Source organism: Catharus ustulatus, chromosome 20, assembly GCF_009819885.2.
Source record: "Catharus ustulatus isolate bCatUst1 chromosome 20, bCatUst1.pri.v2, whole genome shotgun sequence".
NCBI lineage: Eukaryota > Metazoa > Chordata > Aves > Passeriformes > Turdidae > Catharus > Catharus ustulatus.
The window spans coordinates 11897924-11916543 of record NC_046240.1 but is presented as its reverse complement, the minus strand read 5'-3'; the positions used below and the strand labels follow the sequence as shown (position 1 = coordinate 11916543).

The following is an 18620-nucleotide window of genomic DNA, read 5'->3' as shown; positions in this document are numbered from 1 at the left end:
TCCTCACAGGTCAGACTTCTGCGGTCTTTGACAGCAGTTTGGGTAACCAGAACAGCAAGACACGTTCTCGTCAGAAATTGCTTTTTTCGTGTTTGATGCTTCATCCAAGTAAAATGTTTATAAACACACAGAACCATTCCTGCCATAACAGATACGACCTGAAAGGGCTGAAGGCCCCCAGCAAGGGATATAGGCTACACAGCCACTGGCATTTAACACAGCTCTCCCAAGGACAGAAGAACCATAGGCAAGCAGAAGTCCATTCAATCCAGCCAGAACCCTAACAGTGAACAAAACCAGGATGGACAGAAAAGAGTATCCTTGCTTATAAATGATTAGCTAGCAACGATTTTCAGTTTAGAAGCTTCCTGAGAAGGTTTCTGAATATTAAGACCCACTTACTAAATATCTCCCTTGAACTTGTCCAAATTTCTCTCAAATCATTATATCTTTTAACGTATATATCAGTATAATGTATATATCAGTATAACTTTTAATGTATAGTGCTCTGTGACAAGGAATTCTACGCCTCAGGAATCTGAATTTGAAAACCTGTATTTCAGTATTTTCAGAGAAAAATCACACAAAGAGAATGCATCTTCCTCAGTGTACAATGACTCTCACATAGTGATTTCAAAATGGTCAGATTTTTGTCCATTATGGCCTCTAGGTTCCACTGCAGAAATTGAAAACAATTCCCTGTCCACATCGAGTCACATCTCTTACCATCCTGGTCCAGCTACAGAGCACACTCAGCTCAGCTCTCACAACACTCCAGGTTAAATACAGCTCCAACTCTGCAGGGCACAGAGTGTGCACCAAACAATGCAAATCCCACCCCTGCCCCCAGTGTGCCTCTGCCTATTGCTGCACAAGGTGGACCTCTTCTGGTGAAGAGCTTGTGCTCCAAAACACCTGGTTCCACTAGCCTTGGCTGAGCAGAAGCCTACAGGGATCACAGCATTAGACAGCTTATTTTAAAAGTAACTGAAGCCTGAGGAAGGGTTAAGGGGAGCACAAACCACAGAGAATCAGAGCCCATGTGTGAGTCCTTACCTCAAACAGCGTCAGACTTTCATCGTTCAAGATGATTCTGGGAGGTGCAACAACTGAAGTTAAAAAACAAGTTATAAAACAGGACCACCTAGCAACCAGAACATCAAACACAGGTCTGGGAGGCACCCCTGCTCTCTGAAGGGCTGACATGTGCATATGCCCACAGAAGCTGCTTCTTAGGCAGAAGCATAACATGGTTAAGGGAGCAGGTTACACCTCCCTTGCATTGTGAAGTTCTGTTTCAGGGAAGGAATTCCTTCCCAGGTCATACCCCAGGCATCAACATCCCACAGCCAGAAACAGGCTTTGTAAAGTAAGGCCAAATATTACCAACAGCACTCACACAAGTAAAATGGCAACTCTGCATCGGCAAGGTGGCTTCTTACAAAGTCTCTCAAAATGCCAACTGTGGAAAAAGTAGAGAAAGGTTTCCTAAATTAAATTTGGTTCTTCAAGAAGAAGAATCTTCTTGGGCAAGAAGGCTAACTTGTAACACCAGAAATGCCCTCTGGAAGGTATGGAGATTACATTTTCCTCTGAAGTACACAGTTGCTATCACAAATTTCTTGTAGAAGAACACAAACAAACAAAAAAAATCACTTTGACGTGTTGGTCCCTTGGAAAATCTAAGGATGTCTACAAAATTATCAAAAATGTTTCTGCAGCTAACCATGGCTGACAGCTGAGAATAAGAGGATCTCCAGTAACAACAGTAAGAGCTACTTGGTGCATAGTCTGATTGCCTTTTGCGAACTGACAGAGCCATAAAGGTACATCCTCTCTTAGTACAGTTGCTAGAGAATTTTTTTTCTCCTTCCTGCTTTTTGGGGTTTGTTTCGGATTGGGGGAAGGCAGTGTTGTTTTCCCCAAAAAAATGTTTTATGCATTAACACAGAGGAAGTCTGCGAATGCATCTCAGTAACACATCATTTAGCTACAAACAAGGGGCTAGCGAGTGGGACAGCTTCCTGTCCACACAAGGACAAGTATGGTAGCCCTTAGCTAACTTAACTAGCCCAAGATATCTTAATTCATTCAGGGGCCCAACAGTGACAGTGCAACTACCTACTGCTGCTTTTTCAGAGCAGCTTTACTTTGCCAGGCAACAGAAAAACCTGCTCAGACACTCTCTCCTGCCACGGTGGGAGCCATGAGTTACAGCAGCACAGGTTGAAGGGGTGATCAGTCTTACCAGTTTCAGTGGGATGGAAGAATCCCTGTAGAACATGGCGGTCTGGAAAACAAACTCTCAACACCACCTAGAGCAGAGACAAAACCCATTAGGACAGTGCTTGATCACTGCTCTGTTACACCTGTCCTTGGCTTAGAATCTGCAAGTTGGTTTTTTGGTTGTTGTTGTTGTTTTTTTTTTAATGGGAAGATCTGAGGTATTCACAGGAATAGAAGAGCAACCTGGCTAACAGTGCTGTGCAGCTCCTCAGGGAACAAGGGCTGCCTTGCTTTCAAACGGGGCATGAGAGCTCCTCTGTCAAAGCACTGTGGTGTAAATGCAGCAGCACTTGCCCAGAGAGTAGGAGCTCCCTGTGCTAAATGATGCACAAAGACAGCTCCTCATGGACAGGTGCAGAGTTTATTGGCATCCTAATGTGCCCACAGCAGCAGCAATGCTCCTGACATACCTCTGCCCTTTGTACTTCCAGCTTGGTCAGAAAGCACTTCACTTGCGAACTGCACAAGGATCAGAGTTACACAGTAAAATAAACCCAACTTGTAACCTTGAATACTTTTTAACTTTTCAATGAGATTATAACAAAATATCTACAGAGAGGCCGGCAGGAAGGCTCAGTCATACAGACAGATGGGTGCACAACAGAAAGGTTTTGAGACATCTGGAATGGAACAGAGCAACTCTACTGCCTGTCACTCAACCAGTGACATATTAACATATCACAGTACAGCTGCTTGCACATGGCACAACTGTTATGCAAGCCCCACAAATAATTAATAGGGATGGGAATATGAAAAATCTTTATATAAGTAGCTTGAGGGCCTGTTGATAACAACTGAAACTCAAGGTACTCAATCTCCAAGTCTGGCACTAGCCTGGGACTGGAAAATGAACAGATACTACCTTTGGGTAACGCTCCAACTTCTCCTTCAGCTGGGACTCCCTCAAAGACTTTGTTAACAGCGGAGCTTCTTCCAGGCGTTTCCTACAGACATGGGAAGAAGGCAAGTTGTCTGTAAATTTATGATGTATTTACTTTATTAAGCTAGCAGAAGACCCAATAAGGACTGATGAGAACTGCTCAAGTGTTTGATGCATTTCTCACAGCCTTTTTCCCACCTCCTGAAACTACTCAGCATCAGCAACAGTACTACATAAAATTACTTTCATTGTACAAGTTCTAAAGTAAGTTCACGACAGCAAATGCAGGAAAAGATTCTAAGAGGACAGGAAAATCTGCTTAGACTACTAAAGAAGAGGTGGACTTATTAATCCAATAAAGCAGAGACCAGGGTTGGACATGATTACTCCACAGAGGTAGAAGAGCTACTGAACTTGAAAAACAATGCTGGCACAAGAAAGGAAGTATTAGCAACTGGGAAAAAAATCCGAAAAGTTTCAGATCATTCAAGAACTATCATTGTAGACAGCTATTAAAAGGACTAGTGGGTACAAAATAAAAGTCTACTTGCATTTAAGAGGAAACAATAAATGTAAGAAAACAATTACATATTTTCCCTTAAGTAAAGAAATTAGTTTAGACCCAAGAGATGCCATGCTCAGCTTTAGTACCCTTTCTTTGTATCCAAGTAACTGATGTGTAACTTGCCCTTATTTTTATCCCTGGCTGTAAGGGGAAAGCATCAGCAAATTTGGAAATTGGGTCTTTTTTGGGGGGCCTGTATTCCAGTAATCCCCAACCAAATGACTCTACAATTGCACCACTAAATACTCCAGACCCACAAGCAGCAGAGCAATTTTCAGGCCATGTTCTGTGTACTCAGTGGCCTGTGGGAAAAAAATCAACCCTAAGTAAAAAGTTCAACTTGGACTTGGCTATAGCATAAAGGAGACTGTTCCACAGTTATTGGAGAGTTACTGTGATGTTTACAGGAATGTTTTAACCCACTTGAAACTAAATACATTCATGAAATTAATTTATTTAAGGAACATACAGACAGCAAAATGCTGCTGTGACAGGAAGGTCAGTTTATCTTCATCTGAGTTTTTACTGCAGTTTAATGAAGTAAAACCATGCATATTTGAAAGCAAGCTACGTGAACAGTGCAATACATTTTTAGTCCAGCTTCCTATAATTTCTATATGTGTGTGTGTGCCCATTCCAAACATTCTCAGGTCTCGACTTGTGGCTAAGCTGGTCTTTCTGATGAGGTCTAATAAAAGGTTAACTCTGTTACTTAGAATATAAGGTGTTTCTTACTGGCCAAAAATGCAGCAAGCTCTGTTGATCTCTGTCACTCTGCTCAACAACAGGACACAGAAAACCTCACAGCAGAAAGGGGACTTGCCTCTCATTCTGCAGCTGTGCCAAACGTTTCCGTACATCATCCACTGTGACTTCAAAAAATTCATCAGGAAGCTCCTCTGGGTCATCAGGAAGTTGTTCCAGCAGGTCTAGGTGACATATAAGGGGCTCACGTTCTACAAGCTACAGAAAAAAAAATCAGCTTCAATAATGTATTTATTTATACATTATATATTTTTAATAACAATAATATAAAAAAATATATAATATTAATTAATAATCAATAAATCAAATAATAAAACATATTATAATATAATAACATGCATTATATATTTATATTATGATTTATGCAATCAAATGCATTGCTTTGCTTATCTTGTAAGGTTGCTGAAAAAGAGTAGGAAGACATGACTTTTGACCTGTTCAGCTCTTTGAACTAAACCACTGCAGGGTTTCATTGCACACCTTTCAAAATTTTACCCTGGCTTTTGATGGACAGAAAGATCCCTCAAACAGTGAAACCCTTTGGTTTTGTATTTACAAAGTAAGTACCTCACCCTGAGATCAGCCTTTGCTGCAACCAGAGCAGACAGACGCAGGAGAGCAGTTCTCTGCAGGCATCACCTGCAATAAAGGTGCTCAATGCATTTACTGGCAACTTTCCCTACACAGCAGAGCTGAGAGCAGGCACTCCAAGCTGCACACAGACACCCCTCTCACCTGCCCAGCAGGCACAGAGAGCCTGCTGCCTGCTCCCCCAGCCTCCAGAGCTGGGTGTCAGGATGCAAACCTTCCAGTGCAACTGGGCCTAGCCTAGAACTGTGGCTGCAGTTATGAAAAAAACAAATCAAAATAACAAATCAATACCAAGACCCGCAATCACCTTAAAAAACCAAAGTGGAGCCCCAGCCACTGAGATCAAGAGCATTTGCCATCTCTGCAAGCAGCAGGACTTTAATGGAACCCTCCTCAGGAAAGGTTATGTGCTGGCTACTCTCTCTTTTGCCCAAAGCAGCAGCTGTGCCTGCATGTGAAAACAAACCATGAACAGAGTCAAGCCTACGAGAGGCAGTTACACCTCCTGGCTCTCAAAGAACAAGTCAAACTTTTTAAATTCCAAAACTGTTTGAAGGAACAAAGCTTGCAAACACAGGGAGCAACATACTGAAGGCTACAGGAGATGCAGGGAGGACATAGCTCCTGGCTGAAGAGGCTCACAGGAACAAAAATTTTGCTAGTTAATCCAGCATTTCTTCCTAGTCAGCTGCCAGTTTAACAATGCCACAGGCTCTGTGAATGAACCCGCTGCCCATTTCTTCTCCCCTCATTCTCTCATAGACTCTTTCCAACCCTAATTAACACCCAGATATCCTTCCTGCATCCACTCACCCCTCCCCCAGGCACTGGCCACTTGGGAACAGGAGTCTTCTCAATGGTCTAAAGCACAACACAAATTACAAGGCAATGTTCACTCTACTTGTGGGAACTAAAGGGTAATTTGAGAAATTAAAAGATGGAGGTTGCGTGGGTGGGACCTTTGGTTACTTTTAGAAAGTTGAGCAGGGTCAACCCCAAGGAGCGGGTACAGGAGCCTGAGTGCAGCTTTCCCCGGCGGGCAGGGCAGGGGCTGGTGCTGCAGGAAGGACCCCATGGGCCCAGGACCATCTGCTGGGAAGCAGGTTGCACCGTGAGCCCAAACACCGCCCACGGATGCTCCAGTGAGGGCACATCCATGCCAGAGGCCAGAGGATAATCAATCAGGCCTCCCCAAGAACCTGGTGTCTTTGAATCTCCTCAAACAGGCTGGAGTTTCATTTCACTCTAAACATGTAGTGAAAACAGATGTCTTCTGAAAAAGCCCAAACCCAAAAGACTGAGGAGGCATATCCTATGGCATGTTGTGAAGGGTGCTAGGACACGATGGAGAGAACTCCAAACTCTGCATTAGCAAATCCTGAAGTTACCATTTAGTATTGGCTCTCTGTCCTCAAACAAGGACTTCAATTAATCCCAACAGCAGTGGGATTCCACAGGGAAGGGCCAGCTCCCATCCAAATTATGGTGACAACTAATAGCATCTGCCAAGGCATTGGGAATCACAAAATGGCACAAGGCAGACATATATTCCAGTCCTAAGCGTTCACGCCTCTTCCTTGCTGTGGGCTCCAACAATCCTAACGCACAGACAGAATCTAAAAATTAACCTCCCACAATGATACAAAAGAGACTCCATGAACACTAACCCACCTCCCAGCCCACCGCACACGCAATGTTTTCTGCAACTGTGACAGAAGGTAACCACCTCCTGTAACAACACACGGCCAACACACCAATATTCTGCTTTCCATTATGTGAACTAAAAAAGGAAAGCAAGCTGTGCATTTTGCTGTCCTACTTCTTCCAGGAGCCAAAGATGCTACGCTAAGGTTTCCTTCCTTCTTCAAAGTCTGTTCTTCTACCAATGCTGAAATGTCAGGCACTTTTCACCAAGAGGCTGAAGTTGTATGTTCACAGCAGCATCTACACAAGTGCAGACTATGTGACAAAGCCAGGTGTCAGGAAGAATGCAGTTCACTCTGTGGTCACCATCCTGGGAAGCTGAGGAAAAGTCTTATGATTTAAGTGAAATAGTGGTCATGGTGCTTTCCACAGCAGCAAGCTCTCCCCAGGGACACATTTCCTCCCCACCACCTCTGGGAGCTCTAATCTCATGGCAAATCTGGTTTAAAGTTACCTTCTAATAATTAACATTCTGACATCAAAGCTTGCAGCTGTCTGTAAACCATCTTTAGCCCAAGAAACGAAGGGATGCCGGCACAGATTTTATCCAGCCTCTCTTCAGCTTCAAAAACCACACACAGGCAAAGCATTAATGGGAAGATTCTTTTACAAAAATGGACCTTTGATGTTTAAAAATAATTTGTTTTGTTTTGGGTTTTTTCCCCAGGACTGAAAAAGGACAAAAAGCAGATGCCATGTGGCTAGCCCTACTTGGCTGCTGCCGCTGGGAGGAGAGTGGAAGATGGCAGGAGTGGAGGAGGGAACAAAATGTAATCAATCAGCAGCAAAAGTACCAGAGATCAAAGGGCTTGAAAGCAGCCGTCAAAATCACATGCTGTTTAACACAAGGACACAACTCGCCCAACAGAATCTGCAGCTGCTTCCAAAGCTGCTCTCAGAGTGGAAGGGCGGCTGGCTCCAGAAGTGGTTTGAACTGGACTGCGATTCTGAGAAAGGCTTCGGTTCATGTGAGTCCTTCAGGCACCACCACTCAGCCGGCCCAGAAGCACAGCTCCACAGCAGAATGTGAAGGCAGTGACATGGTGGAGCTCTGCCTCTCCCACCACTGCACAGAGAAGTGTGGGCAACAAGACTGGTGAAGGATACCACCACAAACTCTTGCACTTCTCCCTTCCCAGATACAACTCCTCCTTTCCAGCTCCCTCACAGACAAGAGTGCAAATGAAGCAAGCAACATCTGAGACTGGACAAATCATCCAGACTACTGTTTAATTCTCCATGTTAAGGGTCTGATCCAAAAGGTTAAATAACAGTGATTAGACAGACCCAAACATGTTTGTAATATACTGAAATATTCACCACTGCAGGTTGGTATGGCGTTTTTCTGCCACTTGTGCAGCTGCTCCAGAGTCCTTCCAGGGTCTGGCTTCTGCTCCTAAACAATTCAGAACCCATCAAAAATAGGCTGCAACCACAAAGAAGTCAACTAAGGTAGAGTCTCTACATCAGTGTGAAAGCATCCACAGTCTTGCTAAATTCCTCCTGGACTAAGCTCCCTTTGAAGCTCCCCAGACATCCTTTCTTTCCACTTATAGCTTTCTATTGTTCAACCCTGGCTGGATCAGACCAGAGGAGATTCAAACCTCCAACTCTAGCAGGAAACAATAAAGGGGATCTCTGAACATTAAAGCCTGCCCCAGTGATGAGCCAAAGGGGCAAGAAAAGAGTTGCTCACTGAGAATCCAGAATGGGAAACTTTCAGTGCATAACAAGAAGGAGTAATTATTAACTGAATGACTCCTGTACTTCATGTTACGCTACCCAACCTTCCTGAAGGGATTCTATACAGCTGTCCTACAGAAAACACACTTCCATGTCATTCCCAGGTCACTCTGGGATGCCATCACAGCACTTTTCAGCCATCAGTTCTGGTGTCTCAACACCGGCTGAAGCACTTCAGATTTTAACAATCAGTTTTATTTCAGAGACACAAACAATGGTGAGATGTGCAATCTGTCTTTCTGAGAAATAGAAGCAAGATATTTCAGAAGCAAAAGGTTTTGGATTAAGACAAAAACCACTTCTATAAGCAAGCAGAAACACAAAAGGAAAAGGAAGGAAGGTTTCTGCTTCATCTGCAATACTAAGAAAATTAAGTCACAGGGCTCAGGTAACAAATAGCCATTTGTTCATGAAATCTGAGGCACCGAGGTATAGGACCTTCTGGACTGTGACAATACAGCTGTGTTGCCTTTATCCAAACTACTCATCAAGGATACCTAGAAATTCAAAGTTTTGCCTGCCTCTGGACAGCAAATTCTTGAACTGAAATCCTTCCTACCTGCTTCCTTTCTGAACTCAGGCAGTATGTCACCAAGGCACCTAATCCTGTGACATAGGGGAAAAGTCCTAAATATGGAAACATCTTTTTCCTCATAGGAGTGCAGTCTCAGCCAAGGCAGGATAAAAAAAACCCCAAAAAACAACACCTTGTTGCCCAAACTGCAAGCACATTTTCCCTTACCTGTTCTTGCTTCTTTTGCAGTTCTTGGCTGCTCTTAGACTTCTTTGGCTTAGAAGGGCCTCCAGGGCTGGAAAAAGTTTTTGGCAGCTTTGAAGATGGTACAGGAGAGTCCCCCAGATGCTCTCCACCTCCAGAAAAAGGGACAAACGGGGTAGGCTCAGGCTCTGGGGAATTCCACAGCTCCTCCAAGCTAGCATCAGAATCTTTAACTGAGTCTTGCTTGTGTGTGCAGCTGCTTAAAGACACAGCCACATCCCTGTGCTCCAAGTCCTTTGGAAATGTGTTTGCTTGAGGTAGAGGCACATCCACTGCTTCCTCCACAGAGCCTTGCTTCACTGTTGGCTCATTACAAGGCACCATGGCACCCACAACTTCCTCCCCACCAGATGAACTGCATTTCTTCATGACAACTCTTCAAGAAGACATCAAAAGGAATAAAAATAAAGGGAAATTTAAGTGAAATAGTGGTCATGGTGCTTTCCACAGCAGCAGGCTCTCCCCAGGGACACATTTCCTCCCCATCACCTCTGGGAGCTCTAATCTCATGGTGAATCTGGTTTAAAGCTCCTCCTAATAATTAACATTAACCTTAAGAGTATTGCCCTCCCTACTCTTAATGTGTACACAACACAAAGACAACACCTGTCTCAAATACACCCTGATTTAACAACTTTCTTCTTCCAGATGCTTACAGAGAACAAGCTCCAGTTGTTGTGAAGTTTGAGGCAGAGGGTCACAGGGCTGTGCAACAACAGAACAGGGACCCACTCCTCTGGAAGAAACTGCCTTCCAGAGCAAAATAGCACTTAGTTGTAAAGCACAGCTTGCAATCACTCCTGCCTTCTGTATATACTGCAAACAGCTGGCCAGGAGATCACAGAATGGTTGCCCCTGTCCCAAACTCACACCCCAACAGCCAGCAGGGCCTGCAGAGGCTGGGAGTTGAGTGCCTGAGATCCAGAGCAGTGAAGAATGAAGTGGTAGCTGATTGCCCTTTCAGAGAGACTTTTAACTTTGAATTGTCTGTTCCACTCAAAGGAGAAAGGAAAAAAAAAAAGAAAGAAACAAAAAAGAAACAAACAAACAAGCTCTTTTAATCTGCACATGACTGATCAGTGCCAGCATCTGCTGCTGTGCAAAGCACATCTGGGCAGCAGTCTGAGATAAACAGGCAAATGCAACAATTTCTGAGTGCCGCAATGTTTTAACTTGGTGTCTTTTTTTGTGACTTTTTTTGACTTTTTCTTTGTTGTTCTTTTGGTACCTGAAACAAAATAAATTCACCATCAGAGTGGAAATGGAAAATAAAGAGGCCAACTTCACTTCTCCTAACCTGACAATGGCATTGCCTCCAATCAGGCCAAGTGATTTCAGTGTTGTCTTCTCCAGGGCATCTTTTCCTGATATCTGCAGCAAAATCAGAGAAAAGTAATTATGGCCTCTGATTCCCCAGAAAAGCACGTAAAGGTCTTTATAGAAAGAAGCCTGTATCCAAAGAAACACCACACAGCACAAGAAACAGGTGAAAACACACTCCTGCAGTTGAAAATCAGTCCTGAATCCATCCGTATCAACCTGTACTGCTTTACAAAATTCACAGCTTATTGAATCATCTCGATGGAAGATGACCTACATATATTTTCATCCCATAAACACATCCAAGTGGGATACAAAGCTACTTTTATGTCAGAAGTTAAACGACAGGCAACATCTCAGAGTTGCAAGACAGATTTCCTTACATACACCTCTTATCCCTCTGCAATGACCTCCTCCAGAATAAAGAGACAATCTGTCCACAGAGGTCAGTGGGAAGTAAAGGGGACAGCTAGGGAAAGCGAATTCCATAATATCCACATACAAAATATTTAACAAAACATTAATAGCAAAAGATCAAAACAGAGAAAAGCAAATATTTATTAAAATGAAAACACTGTTTTGACTCAAGTTTTAAAAGAAGTTGGAAAGAAAAACACAAATAGGTCATTGAGCTCATTTTATGGGCTCAGAGGTCCCAACGGCGCAAGGCTACGTTCCAAGAGAGCTTTTTTCCATACAGACACGTCATGCTTTGAAAAGACCAACATTTTTCTACTTCCCCTCTCAAGAAAGTTCAAAAGAAACACTTTCCAGGCTGGAAAGCAGAGCTAAGTTTTCTTATGTTTTAGGGACATGAGACAGTTGAGAGGCCTTTGCTGCCTTACCTCATCTCGCATGTAAATACAGACTGGAGACAATTCACCATGCTGTTCCATCAGCTCCCTGCAAGAAAGAGCAAAACACTGCAGCATCTGCAGAACAGCCTACCCCCTCCAAAACCAGCGCAGAGTAACAGCACAAAGTGAAATCAGCTGGCAGCACTGTCCTCCATGTTTCTCCAGCAACAACCACTGTATGGTTCACAGGACCACTATTAGACATTAGGTAAACAACTTGCTTCAATGTATTCACTTTTTCTTAAAAGTTTCAAAACAAAGAAATAATTAAAGTAAAAAATAGCTGATCTTACTAGATAAGTTTAAGCTCATCACTGTTCGTGTGCCTCAGTACCCAATCTGAAACATTACTCAGTTAAATTTGCTCTTTTTAATCCAAGTTTAAAACTTCATTACGGTTTAGACTGAACTTTCACTAGGGAGAGGTCCATTTCTTTTCACATATGCACAGCAACAAACAAGATTAAATACCGCTCCAAAGCAGATCAACTAAGGACAAGAAGCTTTAGTCTGTCTTTAGCATCATTTTTTAAAAAGAAAAGAGAAAGTAAACAAACAAAAACAAAGCACATAAACTTTCAGATTCTGGAGACCGTGGAAAAAAGTAAAGTCAAATGAAAGGCTGCCACTGTAGACAAAGTGAAAATCAACCTGTATTTAAGCATTTCAGTGTTGTAGGACACAATGGGCAATGATACAAACTCTGACAGCCCATCTGCAGAAGAAGACAGAAGTGAAGGACCCTTTGCATCTAGATGGGGAAAAACCACTAACATGCTACTCTTTCCATTTTTGTCTAGATAAACCTGAGGTATCCTCTATCTCATTTTTATATCACTAATATCTCATATCAATAACATACCAATAATATCTCATATTATCCTCTAGATAATTCTGAGGAATTCCAGTAAAAGAGAAGCTATATTATATGTTCACTTGATCAAATACAAAAGATGGACAGGGAAAGGACAATCACAGCCTATCCCAGCAAGTCCCAGTTTTCATCCAGCCAAGACAATATAATTTCAAAAGGGGAAATAAAAAAGGATTGACACTTCCAGCAAGAAAACCTCAGATGTCTACAGACAAGTAAAAAGCTTACAGAATTAACCAGTACATGATGTGAAGCACTGGAATCACTGAGAACATTAAACACCAGAAGAAGCTCTGTCACCTTTCAGCAAAGTGAAACTCAAACTGAAATAAGACGAGAATGTGGTAAAACATGAAACTGAAGAGAATACTTTGCTTCTTATCCCAAGCATTCCAATCTAAGAGGTGCCCAGGAAAACACTGTCCACCCTAAGACAGGGTTGGTTTGGAAAGATATACCTGGTTGAATTCTCAAAAGCATTTCTTCAGAAGTTTCAGATTTAGACATTTCAGCCTAACTCAGCCTGGGAAACTACAAAAGGTGAGAACATTGCCCAGGATATTCCCCACCTACACAATGAGAACTGACAAGATTTATCCTTCTTCACAGAACCCAGCAGCTCCTCTTAGCACATTCTGTCCCAAACTCCCTGTGCTTGCAGTTGCACCAGGATATCCCTTGGTAAAGAGCTGTATGTACCATCTGCACTGCAACAGCTGGCTTATCACGAAACATAGAACAGCTGTAACTCCTCCTCGTGGTAAACTCCCTTGATCTCACTGCTCTCTGCAGTCCAGTCTGGGGGAGGTAGGTGGGGGAATGGCTTTCCACTCACCCCACCAGGACACCATCACCCACCACTCGTGACTTGAAGAGAAAACACCTCTCTGCAAAGCAGATAAGGAAATCCACCTGGAAGCCCAGGAACACGACACATCCTTGCTCAGCTCCTGAGGCCTCTGGAGCCAGTTCCTGAGGTCAGTTTGTCATTTTAGCCTGACTACACCAGTGTTTGGTATTGAACACCTAAGGAGCTTTGCAAACCCTGACTTACAGGGTTATGTGAACACTTCCACTTAGCTGTCTCTTTAGCCACCGGATTCTAGCCTCAGCATAAAACTGCTGAAGCTGCAAGGCAGACAGACTAGGAGATAGAAACGTAGGCTTCTTGCTGTAGGCCAAACAACACTGTGCCCTCAACCAGCCTCTGCAGCACAGACTCCACGCAAAGATCCCCAGAGACTTATTTTTGTCTAACTCTTGGAAGCAGCAGGCTCCTCCTCCAGCTGCTGCTAATCCATGACATGCACCCACTGAGGCAAGCACACACATCAAACATACTGTCCTCTCTTTGATGTGCTGCTCTTCAGAAGGGAAACGGCAAGCAGATTAGATTCCTTCATGTAGTGATCTGACAGGGCCTGTAAACATCTTGTGCAAGGACTGCTGCATGCTGAGAGGAGGAGCAGCCCCACAATAGCTTCCAGACCTTCTTCAGACCCAATTAGCAAAGATGGATGCTGGAAACCCAGGGGAAATTCCAGTGGATTTAGAATACTTCCCCTCACGCACTTAGAGCAGCTGAGCATTCCAGGAAAACATCTCCAGTTGAAAAGTCCAAGGAAGGATTCAGCAAACAACAACAATTAGCTGACTAGTTAGTCAACTGAATCAAAACACACTGAACAGCAACTCAGCCCATTAAATCCGTACAGATGGCTGTAGATCCAGCTTGTTCTGTGACTAAATCACACACAGCACCTTTCCTGCACTGAACTTGATCATGACTGCAAAGTCCATCCAAACATCTGAACTCAGTTTCCAGAGGGTAGAAAAGAGCAGCTGTGCTCTGAGCTGGAATTATCAATCCTTAGCACTCTGCAGCACTTAGAAGGTTAAGAAGAGCAACAGGTATATTAACCAGTAGTATGACAATGACCTGTAACCAATAAAATCACTTCAAAAGAGCAAAATTATGTGAAAAGCTCAAATTTTAAACCAAAGAAACAATTAACTAATATGTGAGAACGCCACACAAAGGTCATTTGTCATTGTCAATAATTACCACCTCCCACCAATCTAGCAGTCCCCAAACTGCAACAGGCACTCCTCCCCGACAGAGGGCACAGAGGGTGTACTAAGGGAAAAGATTAAACCTGTGGTTTTTGTCCTACCTCTTTCTTCAATTACAAGAAAAATAATTATTTTATCTCTAGCATTTACATGAATACTGTTCCTTTACTTATAAATAAATGTCACATTGTAGACCTGGTCCATGATTAAAAACAGAATGGCTGTCACAGCTTAAAGACTTCCTCTTCCAAACCATGAAGAACAGAAAAGAAGTGCCTTTCTTCAAGAAAAGTTCATTAGCTTGACATTTCAAAACAATGCAGCCTTTTAAAATCAAAACTAAAGACAAGACATAGCATTCAATGTAGACTGGACTATAATAGTAAGATTTCTAACCTAAGTACATATTCAATAAATGTAGAACCAGAAATTCTTCCATTTAAACAGGATCTCATCAGTCTTTTGAAGATTAACCTGCTGAGAGTTTCCAGATTTCCTTGAAGAACTTGCACAACAGCAAGCCTCAAAAGCAACAGCAACCCATAAGGAAGAACCCCCTGCTTACAGGGAACTGCAGCACAGAAATACTGGGGATCAAGATCATCCAGGCTTGACACACACATCTCTAGCAGTAACTTGCATTCAAACAGGTTTGTGTTAAAGGAGGTAGTGCAACATATCCCAGTGTCTTCACAGCTTTAGCAGTTTGTTACCAGTTTATGCCCTGAATCAGGAATGGTACTTCTGGATTAAAAAAATAAAAAAACTACGGATTGTCAAATCTGAAAGCACGGAAAATGCAAACACCTCTGTTCTAAAGGAGGAATCACAATCAAGTAAATGCAAATTCTACAAATCTGAGCATTTAGCTGGTTCAAATAATAACAAGTTGTAACAAGCAATTAGTGGCATGCAAGTATTTTCTCATTGCATGGCTCACCTGATCTTTGCAAAATGGTTGAGAAGTTCCCACAAGGTCTGTTGGCAGAGGAAGGTGTCTTGGAAACGGGAGCCATCATCCAGTTGTAATGCTATCCGAACCTGTAAGAACAACACAATGAATTCATCTGAAAATTGAATTAAAACTTATTTTTCCTCACAACTTTTCAAAACATCTCAGTGCTTCTTGTTCATCCGTGCAGGTACTCTGGCCTGAATTGCTGTCTGTTGGGATGGATGGCCCCTGAGCATGGGGGAGGCCACCCTGCAATATTGCCTTCCATGGGCCCCTCTCCCTTGCCACAGCTTGAACTGGAACATACTCAGAAAAAAAACAGTTCAAACATCCCAGGTAATTGCCATCGTTAGCAACGGTTTTATACCAGATGAAATTTTACAGTAAGTGTCTTCACAGCTACATAAAACAAATTACAATAACCCAGACACGACTGATGCAGCTGCATCATCTAAAACACCAACACAGAGCTCTGTCCACTTCAACATCGTTTTGTAGAACAGCTTCCCTGGGACAAAACAGCTCACGTGTATACCCACACACAGCAACAATGAACACAGCCTCCATCTATCCCTGCCTTACCAACAACTAAACAACTAACTAAACTTACCTAAACAACTGTCACCAGTCCAAAGAAATGATGTTTGTAACTTGCAACTCGCTAATGCTTCCTAACCACATTTTTACATACAATTTAAGAGTGAAGTAACAAAAAATCTCAACAATAACTCCAGTTGTTAAATTATCGAGCTCTTGAACACCTGCAGAAAAAGGCAAAGGCTAGCTAGCTGCCCATTTTAACAGGTCTTTTCCAACATGGCATGCAAACATCCACATACATTATCAGGCACCACAAAGACTTTAGAAAATTGCTTCCCTACCTCTTGCCAACAACAAGAACAAAAAAATCCAAGGCATTTCTAAAATGAACACATGCTGGGGTCAGTCCTGAAGAAGTTTGAAGTTCTGATTGTCCCAAGTGAAAAGTTTAGCAGCTAACCAAGAGATAGAGAATGGCAGAGCACTTCACATGTAATCTTTACCTTTTCGAGAATATTCAGCCTTTTTCATAATGTCTAACTCTTCAGTTTTCCCAATTAGCTCACCTGTCTAAAGAAAAAGCATACAAAGTCCTGTAGCCTCTCGATAGAACCTGGTTTCTCCAGTCACCTTTAGTTTTCAGAAGTCCACAAAAAGTGGTCTTATTCCAAAGCCTGAGAAGGACATTAGCCCAAGATAGCCAAAGCCACTTTCTTTCATTCTGTGTTTTCATGCACCCCTACCAACACTCTCGGGACAGCCTCTGAGTGCAAGGTGTGTGTGCAAGCATGAGGGCAGGGGCTACAGAGAGATGGGAAAGAGACATCACACATTCCAGAAATCCACTGTGATTTCCATGGAGGAATAAGTTTGTCACGACTTGGCTCCCACCAGTCCTCATAGGACTGCAAATGCTGATCTGCAGGAATTTTTCTACATAAAGGAAACAGTGGCAACATTAATAATGAGCTGACAGTGCAACGTCGTTTCATCCCACCACTAACACAACCTCCTGGTTTCTCCTACATGGGAGACAAGCCTTAGATTATTCTCAGCTACAGCAGTGATGACAGCTGACATCACCATTCTGTAAGAATCCAGCCCAGAAATTCAGACCACCAGTTGCATCAGTTTTTGGGCAACAGTTCAAAGCTGAACATGTCATGAAGTCCTATTCAGTCCATTAGAAAGGTCTCTTTGAAAACCCCAGGTGCTATATAAAATAATAAGAGACAGTGACAATTATCATCTAAGTTTACAAACATTTAAACAAGAGCAGAAAACACCAGAGCTGCTGCCTCACCTGCCATCACAATGGAAATTTGTTCCATTTTTCACTAAAGAACTGTCTTACAGGAAACAATGTTTTCCACATGCAAAGGCAAATCCAAAAGCTTTCTATTTCTAAAACATCAGATTTGCTGAACAAACTCACGATTTATCAAAACCTGTACTCTGTCTCTAGGGTAACTGCTGTCACTACAGGAAAGCACACCTACTTCCACATGCATGATCTTAATAGAACATACAATAACCAAAGACACAGGATCAAATTCATCCCAACATTACTGCAGCCAGCTGGCATGACTGAGTGTGCATCTGAACTGCCACTGCATCCCAGTCACAGTCACCTGGCTGTCAAAAAATTCCCAATCTTTTAACACATACTCCCTGTGGCAGGGAATTGTCTTTAGTCAGTTGCTCTGTACAAAGTCTTTTCTTACACTGTGAAATTCTCTCAAGTAAAATCTGCTCAAGTTTGTGAGGCAGGGACTCTGTTTAGGCTCCACTCTTCACATGAGCATTTGCTGCATCTTCTCACTTCATGGCACAGCAACCAGCACTCTCAGGGAAGCCTCACTTCTGTGGATTGTTCTGGTAAACTGCAACTAAACACTAACAACTTACACTTCTATTTGCTTTTCTCTTTGGTGATCTAAAGGAACAATTCCACACTATAACTCCTCTCCTAACAGTGAACACTCCTTCTTGCTCTTTCTCAAAATATAACCTCAAGGGAAAAAAACAAAATCACTGTTTTCCTTCAGTACTTCTCAAACTGGATGCAAACATCAGATAGTCATCACTGCACCATTTCAAGAGAAACACTTTTCTCTGGAAGACAAACTCCATTCCACCGCAACATTTCACTGAAAATTTTAAGCAGCTACTACTGGTTTGCGGTATTTTTTTAAGTAAAGATATCATTTGAAGCACAAATGTCTTTCTACTCCCAAATCAGAAAAAAGGCATTAGTGACAAACAAAGAACATGGAGGTTTTAAGGAGAAAAATATGACCATCAGGGACCCCCAAAAACGATGTTACAGAGTGAACTGAAGCAGAGACTCCAAAGCCTTCTCGCACCAAGTTCCCTTCTCAACCTATCAGTTTCTGTCTGTGAAAAGCTTGAAAAGTTAGGCCTATGGCCACAGAGTTATGTATAGAAGATTTTTACTCTCCTAAAAGTGGCCACAATTTCTAGAGAAAACAGCATCTGTAAGCCCTTTGCAAATAATACTAAATAGGGACATTTGGCCACTGATGAACACAGAACATGTCACGAAATACTCTGAAGCTGTGTTAGCCATGAACACCAGCACTGGGAAAGCAGCAAAAGAGGATCCTGTAAGAATCTGAGATTTAGTCAAAATACAGAGCTGGACAACAGCAACTGAAACAGAAATCAG

General features: G+C 42.6%; 1 protein-coding gene across 2 annotated transcripts in view; it reads right to left on the bottom strand.

The window, feature by feature from the left end:
- The window catches only part of ASPSCR1 (ASPSCR1 tether for SLC2A4, UBX domain containing), a 38444-nt gene that overhangs the window by 11978 nt on the left and 7846 nt on the right, over positions 1-18620 (bottom strand). For both annotated transcript variants that reach the window (XM_042779852.1, XM_033076497.2), the window contains exons 4-12: positions 15377-15477; positions 11478-11535; positions 10610-10683; positions 9277-9688; positions 4555-4694; positions 3149-3230; positions 2249-2315; positions 1400-1462; positions 1057-1109 (exon numbers count right to left, since the gene is read on the bottom strand). In XM_042779852.1, the coding sequence (XP_042635786.1) occupies positions 1057-1109; positions 1400-1462; positions 2249-2315; positions 3149-3230; positions 4555-4694; positions 9277-9688; positions 10610-10683; positions 11478-11535; positions 15377-15477 (1050 nt within the window). The remainder of the gene's footprint in view (positions 1-1056; positions 1110-1399; positions 1463-2248; positions 2316-3148; positions 3231-4554; positions 4695-9276; positions 9689-10609; positions 10684-11477; positions 11536-15376; positions 15478-18620) is intronic.